At 38.3% G+C, this 19,067-nt stretch overlaps 1 protein-coding gene across 2 annotated transcripts in view; it reads right to left on the bottom strand.

The window, feature by feature from the left end:
- Positions 1–19,067, bottom strand: part of FGGY (FGGY carbohydrate kinase domain containing) — a 123,184-nt gene that overhangs the window by 93,772 nt on the left and 10,345 nt on the right. For both annotated transcript variants that reach the window (XM_009993577.1, XM_009993576.1), the window contains one exon: positions 15,783–15,871. In XM_009993577.1, the coding sequence (XP_009991879.1) occupies positions 15,783–15,871 (89 nt within the window). The remainder of the gene's footprint in view (positions 1–15,782; positions 15,872–19,067) is intronic.

Here is a 19,067-nt window from a genome sequence, read left to right as displayed (position 1 = left end):
GGGGGGGGGGAAGTGTGTTTCTGTCTAAAAAAGATTTAAAGGTTTACACCCTTCAAATCAGTATTCCTAGAAGTTATGTCATCAGACCTGAAGAGAAAGACCCATCTCAAAGCAGTTTATCAAGTCAGATTATTCCCTTGTGTACATCCAATAATTTCAGAGGATTCTTACCAGGGATTCATTTAGCTGAACATGTTGAGTTGGACCAGAAAGTACAAAATAAGAATATTTTATCCACCCACATATGCCTCACCATGTCATGAGGCAAGGGGAAGCAAACAGTCAGCAGACTGCTTGGATTTTTTATTAATTTCATTCTGTATTATATTACAGACACCCAACCAAGATTCAAGCCCATTGTCTTCGGCATTGTTGAAAAACACATAATGAGACACAGTCCTAGACACAAAAATGTATTGTCTAGACAAATCAGACATAGCATGTGGGATTGGAAATATTAATCTATTCCCTTAAAAGATGGCAAACAGAGGCAAAAGAAATTGAGTGACTTGGCCACGGGTCAAAGAGTAAACCTCATTTAGACCCCTGAACTGAATCTTGAACTCCAGAGACTCAGACTAGAGACCCAGGCAGAAATACACCATTCAGACTCTATGATGCTGAACACAGTAAAAATCTTCCTATACACAGCCACAGTCTGAATCTTAAAATATGAGTGTAACAGGAAGCGTGCACATGTATAAAACTGAATCTCTTTGCCACTGTAAGTTTTAAAAGCCTAATAAGTAGAGGAGAGGTTATAAAAATCATGCAAAAATGGCAAGGCAAATGAAAAGCAAAGCTAGAAATAAAGCCCATGTATTCAGCCACTCCAGCCCAGCAGCCTGCCCTCTGGACAGACCTCATGTCATTATGCAATGTCAGCTATGTTTCAGTACAATTTATTCAGGAAAATATACTCTTTCAAGCTCAGTATATGAAGCAAGCCACTCTGCAATGGGAAGTCAAATATCTATTTCAATTAAGAGTATGTATTTAAAAAACATATCTTCTCTTGTTTCCTTCTTCAGGCCACTAAAAATATTACACAATTAAAACTGAAAGCGTCAGTCTGCTGAGCCTTCCTCAGGACACCCAAGTTTCAGCAAATTTACCACAGTTCAAGGCTTCACCAAACACCCAATGAAGTTAGTCAGAAAATCAAGTGAAGGCTACAAGTAACTGAGAAAAAGCAAGTCAGATTTCAGACAAGCTCCCTCATCAACGTGGCCTTTGATAGAGTTTACTCCCTTCAGCCAGAGAAATTTCTCCCAGTGCAGTAAGGGCAGTACACCACGACTCACACCCACACACACATCAACTGACACATCTGTCAGTACCAGTTGGTGCTTCAGCCACACGTGCCCTCCCATCTCTTGGCTGTATTATAACAGACTTCACTCTGGCCAGGCTGGCAGCAGCCGGCTATAGGAAGAGCGCAGTATTTACTTCCGTGACACTTTATTCTTCTGCTGTGTGAAAAGTAAACATGGGATATGCACCACCAACACCCATGCTCAAGAAGCACGAAGACGTAGGAAGTACTGTGGGCTTTTCCAGTGGTTTAGGAAATGTGGCATGATACTGAGGGCAACATCTGACCGGCAGCCATGTGGACACTGACACTCTATACACTGACTAGTAAAGCAAATCTCCATGTGAGCAATGCTACACTTCATGATGTGGTTTGTCCTGTTTTCATAGAACTGAGCAGAATTTGAATGGTGAGGGAAAAAAAAGGCAACACCCTTACAATCCTAACATTGATATTAATCCAGAAATCCCTTTACAAGTTCATTATAAAAACACATTTTACTATTTTGTGAGCAGTCTATCTATTCCTAGTGTCAAAACTGTTGAGAAGATGATTTAGCATGGTACTTGAACGTATGCATAAGTATAAAGTCCTGAAGAAATGTCAGTAGAGTTAATGGGAGTTCTTACCAGCTCAGTCAGACTAAGTCAAACTGGAACCTAAGCTCTCATGCACTTGTGGCCAGACAAAGCCTAAATGAAACCAGAACAGAAGCAGAGAAATTGCCAAGAGTACTGCAATAAAAGAAAGCTTTAAAAACTACATTTTGATGCAGACTGACCTGGTTTCATATGCTAAAGTCCAGTATTAAAGACCTCCTTCTTTACTCAGGCAAACCTCTTCAAGTCTTCCTCAAGCTAGGATGACAGAATTAGACTGCCATGTGCACCTGAATCTAAGTTGCATGTTTGAGATTCCTACACAGGCAATGAGGTGTGTTGTTACCTCTCATCACCAGAATCAGTTCAGTCAATGGATACTCTTAAAATCATAAGTAATTCCTACACACTATATATATTTGGTCAAAATTTCCAGTCATCAGTCTCAATTTTTAAAAACATTTTTGATGGTTAGATTCTAAGGTAAGGCATTTAAATCAAAAGAAAAGCAAGATGGTTCATTTCATATACATCATATGTTGTACTGTATGCTTGTGTTTTCATATTTGAAATTACAGTACCAGTGTATCTATTTCCAGTGCCTATTATTATTATTATTAAGAAGAATAATAACAGCAACTATAATAATAATAATAATAATAATAATAATGTTTCATGTTTACAGTCATTTGGAATTGTATTCCTGTAAAAAAGAGGGGAAATTTTTGAGCAAATCTCAAAAAGCAGGGAGATCAGCAGTATTATTTGGATAGCTGTGTGATTTCACAAACCAAAGAAAGAAAACCCCACCAAGTAGAACCACAAGGAGTTGTGAAACGGGTAACAGAAGTGAGTAAAAGCATACATAAATTTCCATAAAGTAAGAATGAAAAAAACAGCTTATTTGTATCACTAGGAGAGGAATGGGGGATCAATACAGAAAATAAGGAAGGCTACAGAGCAGATAAATCAGATGTCACTATTTCTCAGAATACAGCAATACATTCATTCAAGCAAAACAAGCAATCATTATACAACTGAAAAAGGGTATGATGGGTACTGCTGGGAGCAAAACCTTAACAAGAAAAAAAAGAAACTATGTTACATGGATATCTAGACTGCTTCCTCTTGTAACAATAGAGAGAAATAAGCTAAGGAAACATAAACCCTCATTGACTGAGCATGCTTTAAAAGAGTTATCTCTAGAGGAAGTTAACATGCAATCCCTGCTGCCATTGCAAAAGCGAAGGGACTGGACAAACTGAACCTCCACTCTGACTTGTTACAACAATCACACAATCAACCCACAGGTTGTTGAAAGAGTGGCTAAAAGAAAGATGCTACTCTTCTAATTTCAGATGCTTTAGCCTGTTACACAAGGCAAGTGGACATCAATGGTTTTTACATTCATTTAAATCTTCAAAACAATTTCAGCTGGGAAAGAACACCCGCAGCTCTCTCAGAGACAGAGTAATCCTCCCAGGTAAACCAGGCAATGCCTGAGCTTGCCTTACACTAAACACTGGGGAAGGTGACGGTTGAACCAGAAGGGTGGAGTTTACCACTACTCTAAACTGTAATGAACCCTTTCATGCAGTTCTAACAACACTAAAATATTTGTCTTTCCCTTTCTTGATACTTCAGTCATACTGCAATACTTTCAGAAAATACTCTTCCAAATGCTACAAACACAGAGGAGAATGGACTAAAAGTAAATTTATAAACGCCATGCTAACTGGCTGGAAAAATAAAGAATGCCTTATTCCCTCTTTTTAATGCTTTACATTTTATTAATGAACAAAAAAAAAATATACGAAGTAAGAATTACCACACTTCTCTGTTGCACCAAATTAAGTGATGGAATTAAAAAGATGACTCTTCATAGAAACCCTGTATATTTTTATGTAAGAGAAAAAGAATATTTTTTTTCAATGCAATTTTGACAACTACTATTAATCTATGAGCTTAGTCCTACAGAGACTTAGGTGTGAGTAACCCGACCTGAACGAATAGTGTCTTTGACGTCAGCTGGAGCAAGTCACTTGTTTGCATAAGCAACTGCAGGATTGTGCTTGAATTGGTATATCCAGATAGGCCTTACTAATTCCAGCAGTTAAGTCAGAAATATCAGGCTGTACATTCTGCACAAATTAAGCCACTTTTCATAGAATCATAGAATGGTTTGGGTTGGAAGGGACCTTAAAGATCATCTAGTTCCAACCCCTCTGCATGGGCAGGGGACATCTCTCAAGTGATTTGCACTTTAACAAAGAAAAGCATGAAGAAAATAAACTCACTGATGTTCTAAGATGGCTCCAGAGGTGAAAAGCCACCTTTCACTGCTGCAAGATGCAGACATAAATCCTAAGGTCTCAGTTTAACTGAGTTCTGTCCTGACTTGCCATGGATGGTATGAGAACGAGGAGGAGGAACAGGGCAAGACCTGCTGTCCTGCAGTAATCAGAGGTATGCAACTCTGGACTGTAGTAATGAAAACCAGAAAGAAATGAATAAACAAATCCACATCCAGATCAAAAAAGAACAGCAGGTGGCACCTAAAGGGCAGTAACTACTTAAAGATATGTTTCTGGAAGAAGGAATAACATGTTGTTTCATGGTCAAATATACAGTACCTTAAATGGTGAAGATGCTTTTGTCATATACCATGTGCTGTCAGTAATTACTCAGCTGGAGCAAAGCATCAGACAAAAAGTTCTCTGGGTGGACTGACCTTGATTTTCCCAAACACACAATTTCTTCAGAATCAGTGCCTATTAATCTCAAACAATAACCTACAGACTGTTTGCAAATGGTTATCTGTGTCATACTGAATTCACAAAGTATCTTTTCTGGGCAGTTTGTGGACAAAATGTTCAGAGGAGAAAAATGAACAGTGTAAGAAGAACAGTTCCCCAAACATTCATACAACCAACAGCCTGTTCATACCAACATGCTTGGATAGCAAATAAAGGACCCAGACCAGCAAAGCACTTAAGCACATGCTTTAACTTTAAGCACGTGCCTAAGTGCTTTGCTGGAAAAAGGCCCAAAGAAAAGAATGAACATGGCTAACTGAAAAGCCCTTTACAACGGCACTGAGTGCCTTGTTTTTCCATCAACTCTAGTTGCTAGTAAACACACATTTGGTCTCACCATCTTGCCTAATACATTTAATCCGTATCACAAAAATAATGATCCGGTATAACCAATCTCTATACCCAGGAAGTTCCATGAATTGGAAAGTGAGGGAACTGCAATACATCCTCAGCATTTAGGCTCCTTATAAGGCATGAAAAGAAGCAGCACCTTCAGGTGTCTCTGACAGGCAAACCCACATGAAGGCCCCAACCATTAAATATTCTTTCAGTAGTTCACCACACAAGTCCACATTGTCCTCACTGTTCCACCTCTTAAATCAAGCACCACAGAACATATTTTGGAAACCTCATCAAGAGGTCACAAAACACTGTCACAGGACTGATGGCTCTCCTTTCCCTCTCCCACTTGTGAAGAAAAGAAACCCAAGCTCGGAGAAGGTAATTTCCAACCCAGGGCCTTGGGAATGTGGCAGTCTCTTTTATTACCTCCACCTTGGTCCATTAATAACATTTTTATATGCATGAAATCTACCCCAAAACAAAATTCCCTAGAATATCTTACGCAAAATGCTTAAGTTAAAAAAAGACTGGAGTCCAAAAATGGAAAGATGATTAGGGAGGTAGGTGAAGTTGGAATGATACAATAATAAAAAGCCCTAAGAACACATCATATATTCATAATTCTTGAATCATTAAAACTCTGCATGACAGCTCTCACATGCACTGGTATAGCAAACTCAGACTTTTAAGCAGGAGTGAAAGTGGTTGAGCCGTAGGACAAATAATTTGAAAATCTCAGCACAAGTCTGATCTCAGAGAGCTTAAAGGAATGCAGACTGCCCAAAAACACAGCAGCTGTTTGTTTTTTCTGCCACCTTTCCAAGGTTCATGTCTGGAGTCAGGATAAACAGTTCTGAAAAAAAGTTATGTGGAGTTCAGACTTAAAGAAAATAAAACATCAGACTAGTATTTCTCGCAGAAAGATTAAAAAACCTTAAACTTTAAATTATTCAGCCCTGGAACTTTGCAGGTAGAGCTCTCAGGAGCAGAGAGGTAGACGGCTTGAGGCTTCAATATATTAAAAAGCCTTCTCTTAACCAGTCTGCAATTTCAAAAGCTTAGCCTGACTGGTTTTCTTGGGCAATATTCCTCCAAGCAGAGTTTCAAATTTAATAAGGTAAAACAGTATTCCCTATTCAATACACAGAGACATGCATATACACAAATAGAAGCCCTGTAGATAAACCAACAAGTAAACAAGATAGCGGATTAAGCCTTAGAGATCAGCCTGAAGTGATCTCCATCAGTACAGCAGGCATCATAATTACAAGGTAATTTGTGCCATGTCATTATAGACATCATTCTTTTTACTCTCTCTCCTCCTTTCCCTATTATTCTGCTTGTGCCAAAGCAAATGAGCATCTACTTTAATTAATTCATTAATATGTCTCTCAATAGGTTAAGCAATTAGAACTCTCTTGACTTAACATTTGGAGTAGGTTTAACTTTCCTTTGATCCGCATTTAAAGAGGCATAACCTGAAAGAGTTAAGAGGAAATACACTCAGACTACCAGTGGAGTGAAGCCCCGTAAATCAAGATCATCTGTGTTGTCACAGACAGGTCAGAAATAGCAGGAAATTTCAGGCACCCTAGTGAGATTCAACATCTGTTTATGAACTGTCCTTATACACAAAATGAAGAGTTGCTACAGGACAAAGCATACAAAACCAGGAAGTCTGAAACAAACTGGAATCCCTCCAGAGAGCTCTCCTGTTATATTTATACCTAGTGCTGCTGGGGCACCAGAATGAGGAATGGTGAACACTAAAGAACTCTAATTATACACTCAAATTATAGATATCATAGGCAAGCATTACCCAGGATGACATATGAAAGCTACAGTGCATGAAGGAGTCTACATCAGCTGTTCCAAATCCAGACTGCACATGTATACCTACAGAACTTGGGGAATGGAAGTGGGGAGGGCGAGAACAGCTAGGCATGGGACAAATATGAAGAGAAGGTGTCAAAAGTGTTTCATACACTTACACATTCCCCATTTTCCCTTCTTCATAGGGAGATGAAAGCACTATGTAGCTTAACCTTGCATACAGATGCTGTGTTCAAGGAACTAAGCACAGTATCACACCTACTTTTTCCATTAAGACAGGAAGCACACTTCTTTTTCTTGAAAGTAATATTATATCATAATACTGCTTCTTCTAAAAAGAGTCTTTATTAGCTACATTATTTATAACCATAAACTAGCATCAGAAACTCCCAAGTATGGCTTCATGGAGGTAATCTCAGAAGATGCAAACAACAGGAAATTTTTCAATGTATTTTGTGACGTGTTTTCCCTCCCTGATAATTTTTAAGTAAATATAAAAACACTTGACTGTGCAGATCCAGCCTTACCTCTCAGAAAAAAAAGAACTCACCTTGGAAAATAAGTTTGGAAAAAGAAGTAAGTATCTTTCAAACTTTTAAGTTTAAAACTGCAAGTTTCAAACTACAGTGAATGACACTTGGAGTTACTCCTTTCATCCTAACAACGTGCACTACGTATGTATGCAAGTGAGTTGGGGGGGGAGTTTTGAATATAACAGGCATATTTCTCTTTGCACATCCTCAGATACATTTTTCCTGATTAACTTCTGCAGTACAAAGGGCCTTCCTACATTCTTTCCCACTTGCACAAAAATTCCTTGTGCATGGGTACTAAGGCAATTGCTAGGAGAATCATTATTTCCTATGCACTCAGGGTCTGACAACCAATAAGGATAACTTCAGTCATCTTTGCTGTATCACACTGCAACCATTATTGCTTCATCTGTTTCTCTCAAGTCAGACAGTCAGAATCCTACCATCGAAATTTAATTAAAGAAGGTAGTAAGAAAATAAACAATCTTTCTTGGAATGTCTTTGATTCCATAAGTACATACACGTTTCATCCACTGAAGACTGAATTACAGCCTTTCATCTAATGAGCAGTTTAATGGCACTGCAATACAGAATGGAGGGGAAGGAAAACCCAAATCCTTGGTGATTTCATTTAACACATTATCTGGCAACATCAATTCACAAGCTACAGTAAAAGTGTTCACTATCTCAATGTAAGTAGAAGGCATAGCCAGCCACCCACACCAAAACAACAAGCAGATCTTACTTATAGTTAGAGCAGCAGGTGGTCTACCACAATGAAGAAATGACAAAACACATATAAAATTGTCTGCTTTCTTTAGACACATTCTTGAAAGCACTGTATCATTGATCTACAATTATTTTTATAGGCAGATTACAGGTCAAGCATAGAAGTACACTATTGTAAAGGTTACGGAGTTGACAAAATTCTATCACTGGCATGGGCAAAGAATCTTTTTCCTTTGAAGTCTGTGTTGTCAGGTTATTTACATTTCACAGTTAAAAGGCTATTCTCTGGATAATATGAATGCTAAAACAAATAAGAGAAAAAGCCTTATGTAAGCTAATGCTACTTTAAAGAGATAATGTAAATCAACCCTGACACCATCAGTGTCATCCCAAAGCACGATGAGAATTTCCAGTGAAAGCTACTAACATTAAACAGATTTAGACACCCAGCCAACAAAAATAAAGCAAACACGTAAGTAAACTGCCTTACAGGCCAAGGCTGTTGTTATAGCTATGTATTACACTGAAAAGGATAGAAGAACACTCCAGTGCTGAAAAGCATTTGTTTGTGAAGTCTGGAGGAAGAATTGGTCCAGAATAAATAATTTATATTGTCATCTGTGAAAATGCCTACAGAATATGACACCTCAAGTGTCCTCACTGCAAGTTAGATAGAAAGCTGGATGCCCAGCTAAACCCTTCGAAAAATGTTACCCTTCAAATTATATGGCTCTTTTCCCAAATACAAAGTAACACCACTTTCTTAAGTGAGAGCAGTATTTTAAGGGTGAATTTATTAACTGTTTCATACGCAAGATACTACAGCAAGGTTTTTTTGGGTTGTTTTTTTTAAAATAATAAAATAAGAAAGACGTCTGCTGGAATAATAAATTTAATTAAGTTTGAATTCTTCTAAGCACTGTATGTACACATACAATAGACAGACTTCATGCCATATAGTTTTCTTTTCCTTCACTGGATGAGAACACTCCTGGAATGTTTTTGTTTTCAGGGGGTGGTTTTTAAGAATTTACTGTGAATACATGCATTATACATGTGCACACTGAAACACTGCTGGGGCTGTAAATGACCCAGGAGTTCATAAATGTGACTCCTATCTGGTTCAAATTTATGCAATAAAGCATTGTTACACAGCTCTTGCTAACCAGAGACCGAACTGCAAAAGGGACAAGGGCTTTACATGGGACTTCCCATGGTGTTTAACATAAAGAAAAGTTCAAAGATTGTTTATAACATGTCTTGTACCGTGAGGGTCTGATCCATGATGGCATTCACAGAAGCTAATGCAAAAGAAACATACAGCCTCTGAACGCCCAGCTTACATCTGAAGAGAACTAAGATGATTGGAAAAAATGAGATCAAGAGAACTGAAAGACAACAAGCTCCTCTGTGGTTTCTGCCTTGTCTTTCCTCAGAATTTAAGTCCACAATCTGCTTTGCTACACCACCTCCATGACCCAGCTTCAGTGAAGCAGTTATCCAGTCCCATCACTAGTTTGCATGTCTGCAAGCTGGATCTCACAGACTCCTAGTCATCTCTTTACAAACTTTATTAAGGAGAGATTATTATCTGACCCTCAGAGAAGCTAATAATTACAGCGTTCATATATATATTACTTCTGCTCAGGATCAACAAAGAAAGGGTTGTTTAAACAAAGCTCCTTTGCTTCGATGGAAAACCTTGTGTGTGTACCACTCATCACCTCAAGTAAATGTTAATGATTGTTATGGGAAAATAAAACAAACATTTTCTGATGCACACAGCATATTTAAGAGCCTTCTTATGCAGGATGCTGCATTTTGAGACTGAAGAAGTCAGTCCTTGAACAGCAACGAATATAGGAACCCTGATTATTTTTTTATTATTTTTTTTTTTAAGCACTGGAGAATGTCTTGACCATCACACAGACACACACACACACTCACATATACACACTCTCTCAAACTACCACACTAGGCAAGATCAGAGCTTAACGGCCAACAAAACACACATTCAATCCCTGAGATCATTTTCCTGAAATAGAAAACTACATATGTTTCTCAAATTTCACATCAAGCCACTGCACAGCCCAAACTGCAGGGGAGAACAGAGCCAAGCCTGCCTTTGGGCCTGGGGGAGTAAGAACCTGAAAACAAGATGATTCCTTTCCTATCACCACATTTCTCATCCACAATCTAAACTTACAAACACCCCCGTTTAACAGCATTTCTAGTGAGGGTTGCTTATCAAGCAGTCTTTGCTATGTCAAATTAAGACACATTGCCTTGGATTAGTGAGACTCCCTGAGTTCAAAATGACTTCATGGTTGGCTCAGAGTTCACTGTCTCTGTGGCAAGCTGCCAGTAATACATCTACTACTGCGCCTGCCCCCAGTCCTTTTCTATACTGACCTAGCTGACTTCTTTTTTAGCAGCAAATGAACACAATAGAAAACTAAGGGTTAGATATTGTCACAGCTAATTAACCATCCTAGCATCTTTTAAAAAAATAATCAAAATAGTAAATATTTGACAGTCTGAATTAAAGTCTCTGAAATGCAATGTCTCAATGTATGTCAAAGCTGTCAGAAAGGGACAATGCAGTTTTTCTTCACTGGGCAGATACAGTTAGACACTATGAAGGGCTCCTGTTCTTGTGGAAAACACATTAAGCTTCTTTTGCTAATATTTTGTAAAGGGCATTTGTACAATAACAATAGCTGAAGCTTCCTGTTTGCCTGTGTGCTTCCTGGCTAACGTTAACAAGACCTGCTAACAATTTTATTAGCACACAGAATTCTTTCAGATTTCTCTGTAGACTCAAGGACACAGAGTTTTTAAATTAAAAAAAATAATAATTGAACAGCAACGGCCCACATTGCACCTGCCCTTCACAGTTCTGATAACTTTTCCAGCTATAAGCTTCCTATTTTCTTACACTGGATCAGCCTGTGTGTCACCCATCTGCAAAGAACATGTTGTGAATTTATTAAAAGCCTGATAGAAGTGGAATTCTCTCATTTGGCAAAGACACCATCACAGGGACACTTGTTTTTGGCTCCACAACATGAAATTCATGGCACTTTGTTTGTCCAATCCACAAAAACACCATCCCTCCCCTCCCAACCAGCCCTTCAAGATAATTCTCCCTTCTCCAGAGATTTCTCCAAACAAGTCTGCAAATCTGAAGTCTTGAGTTTCATTTCATAAGCAGGACAGAAAACAAGAATGCAATTCAAGACACTGTCACTACTACACGGGCTGCAGTGCTAATCACAAAACCTTTCTGAAATATATTCTCTAGCCCCTTTCTTTCCAGAGAGAAGCCTAGTTTTTAGACCAGGCATCTCCTGAAGTAGGCGCAAAACATAAACAAGCAGCAGCCAAACACCAGAATCCCAGGCCAAGGGGTATACATTAGTCATGGAAAGGCCAGGAAGGAAGGGAAGGGCAGCTGGCCCCAAAAACTGGTGTCTGTGCTGCCCAGTTACCACATCTCACTAAAAGGATTGCCCAATCCTTTAAAAGGACACAGGCATCCTTCAGATAATCACTTAACTCACACCAGTTTGTTTTTTCAACAGTGCCTCTAAACATAATCTCCTCTTCCAAACTGTCTCTCTTTTCAAAGTCTCCAGTCTATCTGGATGAAATATTTGGTGAGGACTCCACTAACCACGGAGATGAAATACCTCACAGTGATAGAAGTAAGCAACCTCAGAAGAGTGTGCTGATCTACCAGGTTAACAGATGAAGAGCAAACATGGCAATGAACAAGAATCAAGTCCTCAAAAGTGGTCAGGTGCCTACACCTCCCAAGATGTAAATTTAATTCACTCCCCCAAATCACACAGGGGACATAACAGAGACTTGAATTCAGATTCTTGGATTCAAAAGCACCTTCTTAGCTTTAGGATTTTATTACAAACTTCCATCACTGCAGCTCAGCAATGGTCCAGCCTCTGCTTCCATTTATCCCAGGGATCTCTGCATCAACCCTGCTAACATCCAAGGAGTTATCTGGATTTAAAAGACTACAACAGAGCCATCTCTACCCTTAAGTACAAACAACTGGGAATGGGTTAGAAATAAACTTTAAGGACTTAATCACTGCTTAACATAAAGAGTCAGCTATTAAAAAAGGCACAAGCCAAGGAGCCTTTTTCTCATGAGAGAAAAAAAAAATTGTTACTGTATCTTCCTGATGAAAATACACAGCATATATTAAAAAGATATCACACACAGACATAGACTAATACTCGTTGTGTTGCTCCTGGAAATACTTTTTATGAACTACAAGGATTTTTGTTTCATTTTGCAGCCTGTAATTATCGTAACAATATGAATTTCTTTCTTACAAAACTGATTTTCTCTAGAGAAACTTGTGACCCCGAGTTCTGTTGGAAGGAGAGAATTTACAAAAGTTCCCCCAAAAGTACACGAAACATCTCTCATACACCCTTTGCCTGTCGTGATGGCTAGCAGCTGAAGACTGACTGCACAAGTATTTCCATAGAAAAATTATTTGGGTTAACATTCTTAAATTATATGAATTTTCTACTAGATAACACATTATTTTATCCAACTAAGAACATATATTGAGTGCAACAGATGAAAAAATATTCTGTTTGTTTCTTTTTTGTGTGTTCTTTTTTTTTGCAATTTTAGGATGTGGCTTATAGCATGATGTTAGACACTCTCTCCCTCAATAATGTCAACCTGACATTCTTCCCTATGTTTCCAAATCCTCCTCCACAGGTTTAATCTCTCTTTGGTAACAACTCATCTTAAGCCATGTAGGTCCAGTAAAGTCTAACTAATTTTCCAGTAAGTGAGTTGCTTATGATTGAAAGTAGTGCTGAAGCAGAAAGCTGGATCTAAATATACACAACCATGGAGAAATTTGTGTGAATTCTACCCAATTTAACAGCTCAGCCATATTCTTATCTGAAATGTAATCCTTCACAAGGCTTCAGAAATACAATGAAATTGCAGATGTGAAACTGTGATAAGAATTCTCCATCCATAATATAGTAGTCTGTAACTAAACCAGATGGATTATTAGATTTTATTAAGAGAGCTTTATCCAAAATACCATATAAAGGAAAAGTTATCAGAAGTTATAGGTCGTGGGTGGAAGAGAGCAATGAGTCATGCTCACCATGAGTAAAGTGCTGAGCCCCTGAAAAGCACTGCTGATGTGTCTGTGAAAAGCAACTCTCTCTTCCTCTCCACAGCAGCATTTCTGAATTAAGGCAACTAAGTGTTCAAGTGGCAAAACCAATACTCACTGTTGGAACCTTTTGGGGCAGGAATGGGATAGTTCCAAAGTTTTTTTAACTAAAGAGCTGTTCAGTAACATTTTTTAATGCAGAATAGGCAGCTGCCTGGATCATTCAGAATAACTGAATGATCTTTTGTGAACGCAAAGAAGAAATAATTAATACCAACTATTTTTAATTTGGAATATTACAGGCAACAATGTTTCCAGAACAATGGAAATCAACAATTTGCAACTGATGGGTGAATGCTGTTAGGTGGGATATACACCAATATCAGACAGTAGGTAAAAACCTCAGAAAATATTTGAGTCTCCACCTTTCAGGTAAGAAGCATTAAGTGTTTATTAAGCATCCACTGGAGAAACCCCGGCAACAAGGCAGTTCAACTCAGCAGAATGAAAGGTGAAAGACAATCAAATTCATACTCAGAAAGATATCAAGAACTGCTTTTCAAATACTTCAAATCCTGATCTCACACACTACTTCACTTTGTGCACTGAGTAATGTCACTGAAGGCAAAAAAGACAACACATAGTTTTTAAATGTTAAATACATACAAAATGTTTTAAAGTGCTCCTTAAAAATGTCAAGAACCCAGACTAACAGTTTCAATGTGCGTAGAAGCCTTTCCTATAAAAGTGCCCTTGGAATTGCATTTATTTTGGTAAAATCCCATCACCGTAACAAATTTTTAAAAAATTAAATCTTTCTTTTACCAGGGTCAAGTTATGGATGATTCACAATGACTAACACTGTGTCTTGTCCTGTGAATAGGATCCTTTGCACTCAAAGGGAGAAAAGGTGGTAAGAATCTTATACTTGATAAATTCACACTTCCACAGTATCATGAACATATGCAGGACAAATTATTTTACCAAAATACAAAATACACCAAAATACAAGGAAATTCCAAAAAAAAACAGGTATGCACAGGGGAGAGGAAGGGAAAAAAAATAGGTTTGATTCCAATGAAACACTTCTTGTCGTTATTTTTCTTTCTCCTTTGTTACCCTATCAGACATTCCAATAGAGCCAAAACAATGGGCTTAAGTTCGGGGAGAACATTAAGATAGCACAGAAGGATGTACAAGGAACTATTTTATCCAAAATAGAAGACTCTCAATCAAAGGGCTCTCAATCTTTGTCCAAAAAGTCTTTTCCCAACATCCCTTTCTTTCTTACAACATTGTTCAATACAATCAAAATTTTCTGAATAATCAAAATGACATTTCTATGGAAATGAACCTGCCAGCAAAAATGTAGCCAGGTCTACTTCTGACTACTCTTCTGCAGCTCTTTTTCTTTTTTTTTTTTTTTTTTCTTTTAAGGGAGACTCCCTGCCTCACCTCCAGAAAATGACAGCTTAGAACACAAAGCCAAAGCCAGGCAGGACCAAGGAGCTATTGTTACAGCCATACCCTTCCTTTTCAGACCGTCTTCCAAAACAAAACCTGACCTTCGCGGTCTTTAGACAGTCAAAAGTCCACTACAAGCCATGACAGCCTGACATCATTTGAAAGCACCATTACACTAATTCCACAGCATTACTCTTAGTCCATCCTTCCCCTCCCTTCCCCACACCCACAAATAACACTGCCCCCTAAATTAAGGCACCCAGAAGGGACAGTAGACAAGAACTCTTTTATCATATTCTAAGTCTCCGTATAGCCCCTGCTAACTTCCTTTCAAACCTCCTACCACACATTTTGGTTGCATCCAAAGGTTGCAGAGGAGGATGAAGATTTTAATCTCAAGAATTCACACTGTACTCCTGGAGAGGCTAGATGAGCACTAGAGAATACAATCACTAGTTCCTAAGTTCTGTTTGCTCTTTCAGTGCTATTAGTTATATTTACTGTGACAGAAGTTTCCAAAAGAAATTAGGGTCTTATTGTGCTGGGCACTAACAACACACCCATGAAAACACCTACCCTTCCTCAAGATTTTAACTGATCCTTCCCCACATGGCAAAGTGTTTTCTTCCAGTTCTCAAAAATGTCAATAAATTTGCCAACAAAACCAGATTTCAAAGAATTACATGAAGCATATTTCACAGGAACTAGAGCAATCATATTTATGTTCTAAAATGGTGTACAAGACCAACTAGCTGACAGTTGTAGCAACATTCTGTATCTGCGAATTACAACAGCCACAGGAACAACTGTGTTCAGGAATGCACAATGCAAAAAGGAGATAAGTTCAAGATGTTTTGGAGCAAGCTGAATTACAGACAGATGTACATAACAGCATGTGCAGTTAAGACTAAGTAAAGCAGAAACATACATAGGAAAATACACAAAGACTATCATATCATACCGTTATAATGAACATACCTTGCAGTGACACCTGTGGCTTTCCAAGATAAGAAATCTGGAAGATCAAAGAAGCACCCTGCCTTCTCCCAGCATGATTCTTGCAAGTTCTGACAAAGAAGGTTAAGAATGGCAGATATTAGAGGCCAGACATGATCACATCCTTATTTTAATGCAGTTTAAAACCTGACATTCATGCAAAACTGACAATCTTTCCAAACTCAAATTCTGATCATGCAATCTGCTCTAATCACTTGAGCATGATTTACTGAATGAAGAACTGAGCTTGTCCCCCACCACAGACTGATCATAAGAGTTTCTCATTAAGACTTCACCAAGGCACATGTTTCAGATCAATGTGGGCTCTCTCAGTTCCCCATCAGCTGCTCAATGCCAGAGCAGCCTCAAAGTCAATAGACAACTTCCTCAAAAAATATTTGCTGAAGAATGCCCTACTTTCTAAAATTAACCATTTAAAATGTAATATTTTTTTAAGTACAGGAAGAAAATAAACAGATCTGTGAGCAGAAGCACAAAGCTTTAGAATCTATTTCAAAATAACTGAAATACGATTGAAGCCTGTAAGAACCTGCAAGATATCAGTGAACATTTTTACCACAGCTGAGGCATTCGGGAGCTCTCAACTGCCAGGATTAACCAGTAAAAATCAGCTTTAAATGCACTCTATGACCCTGCAGTTGCCATCACAGCATGCACATGAATTCACATGAATAATTAGCCTAAGATTTTCTTAGCAGACTCTACCTCTCTGCATAATTTCCTTGAAAGGTGTAGCAATACACAAAGTAGTGTAAGTGTCTAAGTTTCCATCTGAAGAGGATCAATGTTACTTCTTCAGCTCAGGGAGTAAATGAACACAGTTACAAGAAAGTCCTCCAAGAGTATGATACTTGCAAGCTCCTGATAACCATATGGCATTTCCAAACTCATAGAAACTTCATCTACCAAGATGGACCACTTGCAAAGAGTTTCCAGCACTATATTTTGGACTAACCTAGCGGTCCAGAAAGCAAGAACTCTATGGGAAGAGGCCACTCATTCTTTGTTTCTATCTCCAAAGCTCAGTCTGATTCCAGCTTGCAATAGCAATGCATATTCTCAAAACTTCCTTTCCACAAAAACAATCTCCACACTTGCTGCAGGAATCAGACAGTGATGAATGGGAAGAAAGTTTCCCCAGGAGTAATGCTGTATTCCAGTGTGATATAAAGAGTGAGCATCACTTTCCTGCAATACAATAATACCATCCAATGGCCTCAGTACATTAATATAAATAAAGAATATCAAAACCAAACAAGTCAATGCTGCCAAGGTTCACAAATCAGACATCCACAGGAAGGCAAGATTACTTCAAAATCCGCCACCAACTTTTTAAATGGTTGAAACAGTACAAAATTGTCTCACTTAAGAGCAGCTGTTGTACTAGAAATGCAAATCCTAGCTGGGGTCTTTTAAGCATGGAGCCCTGCCAGATGGCAGAGCTTCAACAAGAACCCAAGTTAGATCAACAGTTGCATCTAGCAGGCTAAGGCAGAGCTGGATAGATACTTCAGAAACACATGAGACAGGAAACTATGGGAGTCTTCATCTCTACACAAGAAATCTGAGGGATTATTTATTTGCCTACCTGTCTTTTAGCTTTCAAACCCCACCTTTTCTACCTAGTCTCCATAAATTCAGGTCAAGATTCTTGTACAAGATTCCAGAAGTGGAGGATTTGCTAGATATGCAAAAGTATTCAACACTAAGAGAGTCTCAATAGCATAAAGTTTGTCAACAGTTCGGCTATTAGTGTTAATCAGTAAGGAAGTGGATTAAGAATAGCTGTCCACTACAAACAACCCTGTCTCATCAAAGATACTCCTTGCACCCTTATTCTATTATTTTCAGAATTCCCCAAACCCACATGTTAGTGACACTAAAATACGTTGTTTCATGAACATCCAAATGATTCATTCTTTGCCATCTTGATGCTCTGTCATCACTAATTAGTATGGACAAAAAAAATCATAGTGTGGCCTGATGAGTTTTTCAAACAAATTCAAAAGTCTCCATGTTTTTGACACTTGCTGAAGCTAATTCTAATGTATTTTCACTCACAGTCAGGAATCCGTGACCACATTAAAAGGATAGTGGAAAAGATCCGGGAACGTTCCCAACGCTGTATTCATATCCTGGGACACACCCATCAAACTCACTTGTAAAGAAACTAATTCAACCCTTCTATTTGCCAGGGGTGCTTAGGGAGTCCCCTTTCTTCACCTCTCTCTGGCTGTTTTGGGGTTTTTTAACAACTATACCCCCCAAGCAATAATTTTTTTAGATTCTTACAGATAATCCCAAATACACAAGGGCAAAGAGTTTTAAGAACTATGAAGTACAATGTCTTTTAATCTTGCCAGACAGGATGGGTCTAGGAGAGTGAGAGATGGAAGAACTGATACAGAGTATCAAGTCAAGAGATTATCATGAAACCATACCGCACAATTTTGTATTGTGTTCAATTTATTTGTTGACTTCTTAATTGGACTGAAAACACACACACATGCAGAATTTCACTTGAGCTCCAGCATCCAATACAAGTTTTCACAGACACCTGCAGGCAAATACTCCTTGGGAAAGAGCTTTCACATTCATATTTTACTGGTTTGCTGAGGTAGTCTGTTTCTGTACAGGAAATCTTTGATTTCTTCTATTACTGAGTTATTTTTCTCTAAAGATGAAGTGATCTTCAGACATCTAATGTTTTTGAAAACGTATTTTTTTCCACCAGAAGTGTGTTTATAAACATCAATTACATCTTGACTTTTTTATTGCTAATACAGTTTTAATATGAATCAAATTATCTTAAACATCATTATAGTCAGCCTTCCTATCAGATCCCTTTTGGCCACAGGATTAACTAAAGATGGACTAGAAGTAAGACATCTGATTTAGCACAGGGTACCAGTCTAAATTTCATGGCTATTTATCAGCCAAAACCCACAAATTCAAAAATCATCCCAAAGTCGTGTGTTACAAATCTAGATTAAAACCAGGAGGGGCAGATGGTAGCAGAAAAATGTTATGCCATTTAGGGAAAAAAGAAAGCTGGTATAAACATTCAAGTTCAGCATCGGGTCAAAATCTAAGTCACCTGAAAATCTGAAAAGAGATTCATTCACTAAAAAAACATCTGCTTTTCCCAGTTCAACCCTAAACCTCAACCTCAGTCTCCCAGGCTGTCTGTAACAGTAGGCTATGCAGAGTATCAGTCTCTCTTTTTCTGAATTGCAGAAAACAAAT

The sequence above is a fragment of the Chaetura pelagica genome, unplaced genomic scaffold (genome assembly GCF_000747805.2).
Source record: "Chaetura pelagica isolate M959 unplaced genomic scaffold, ChaPel_1.0 scaffold433, whole genome shotgun sequence".
Classification (NCBI taxonomy): Eukaryota; Metazoa; Chordata; class Aves; order Apodiformes; family Apodidae; genus Chaetura; species Chaetura pelagica.
This window is presented reverse-complemented; position numbering and strand designations above follow the sequence as displayed.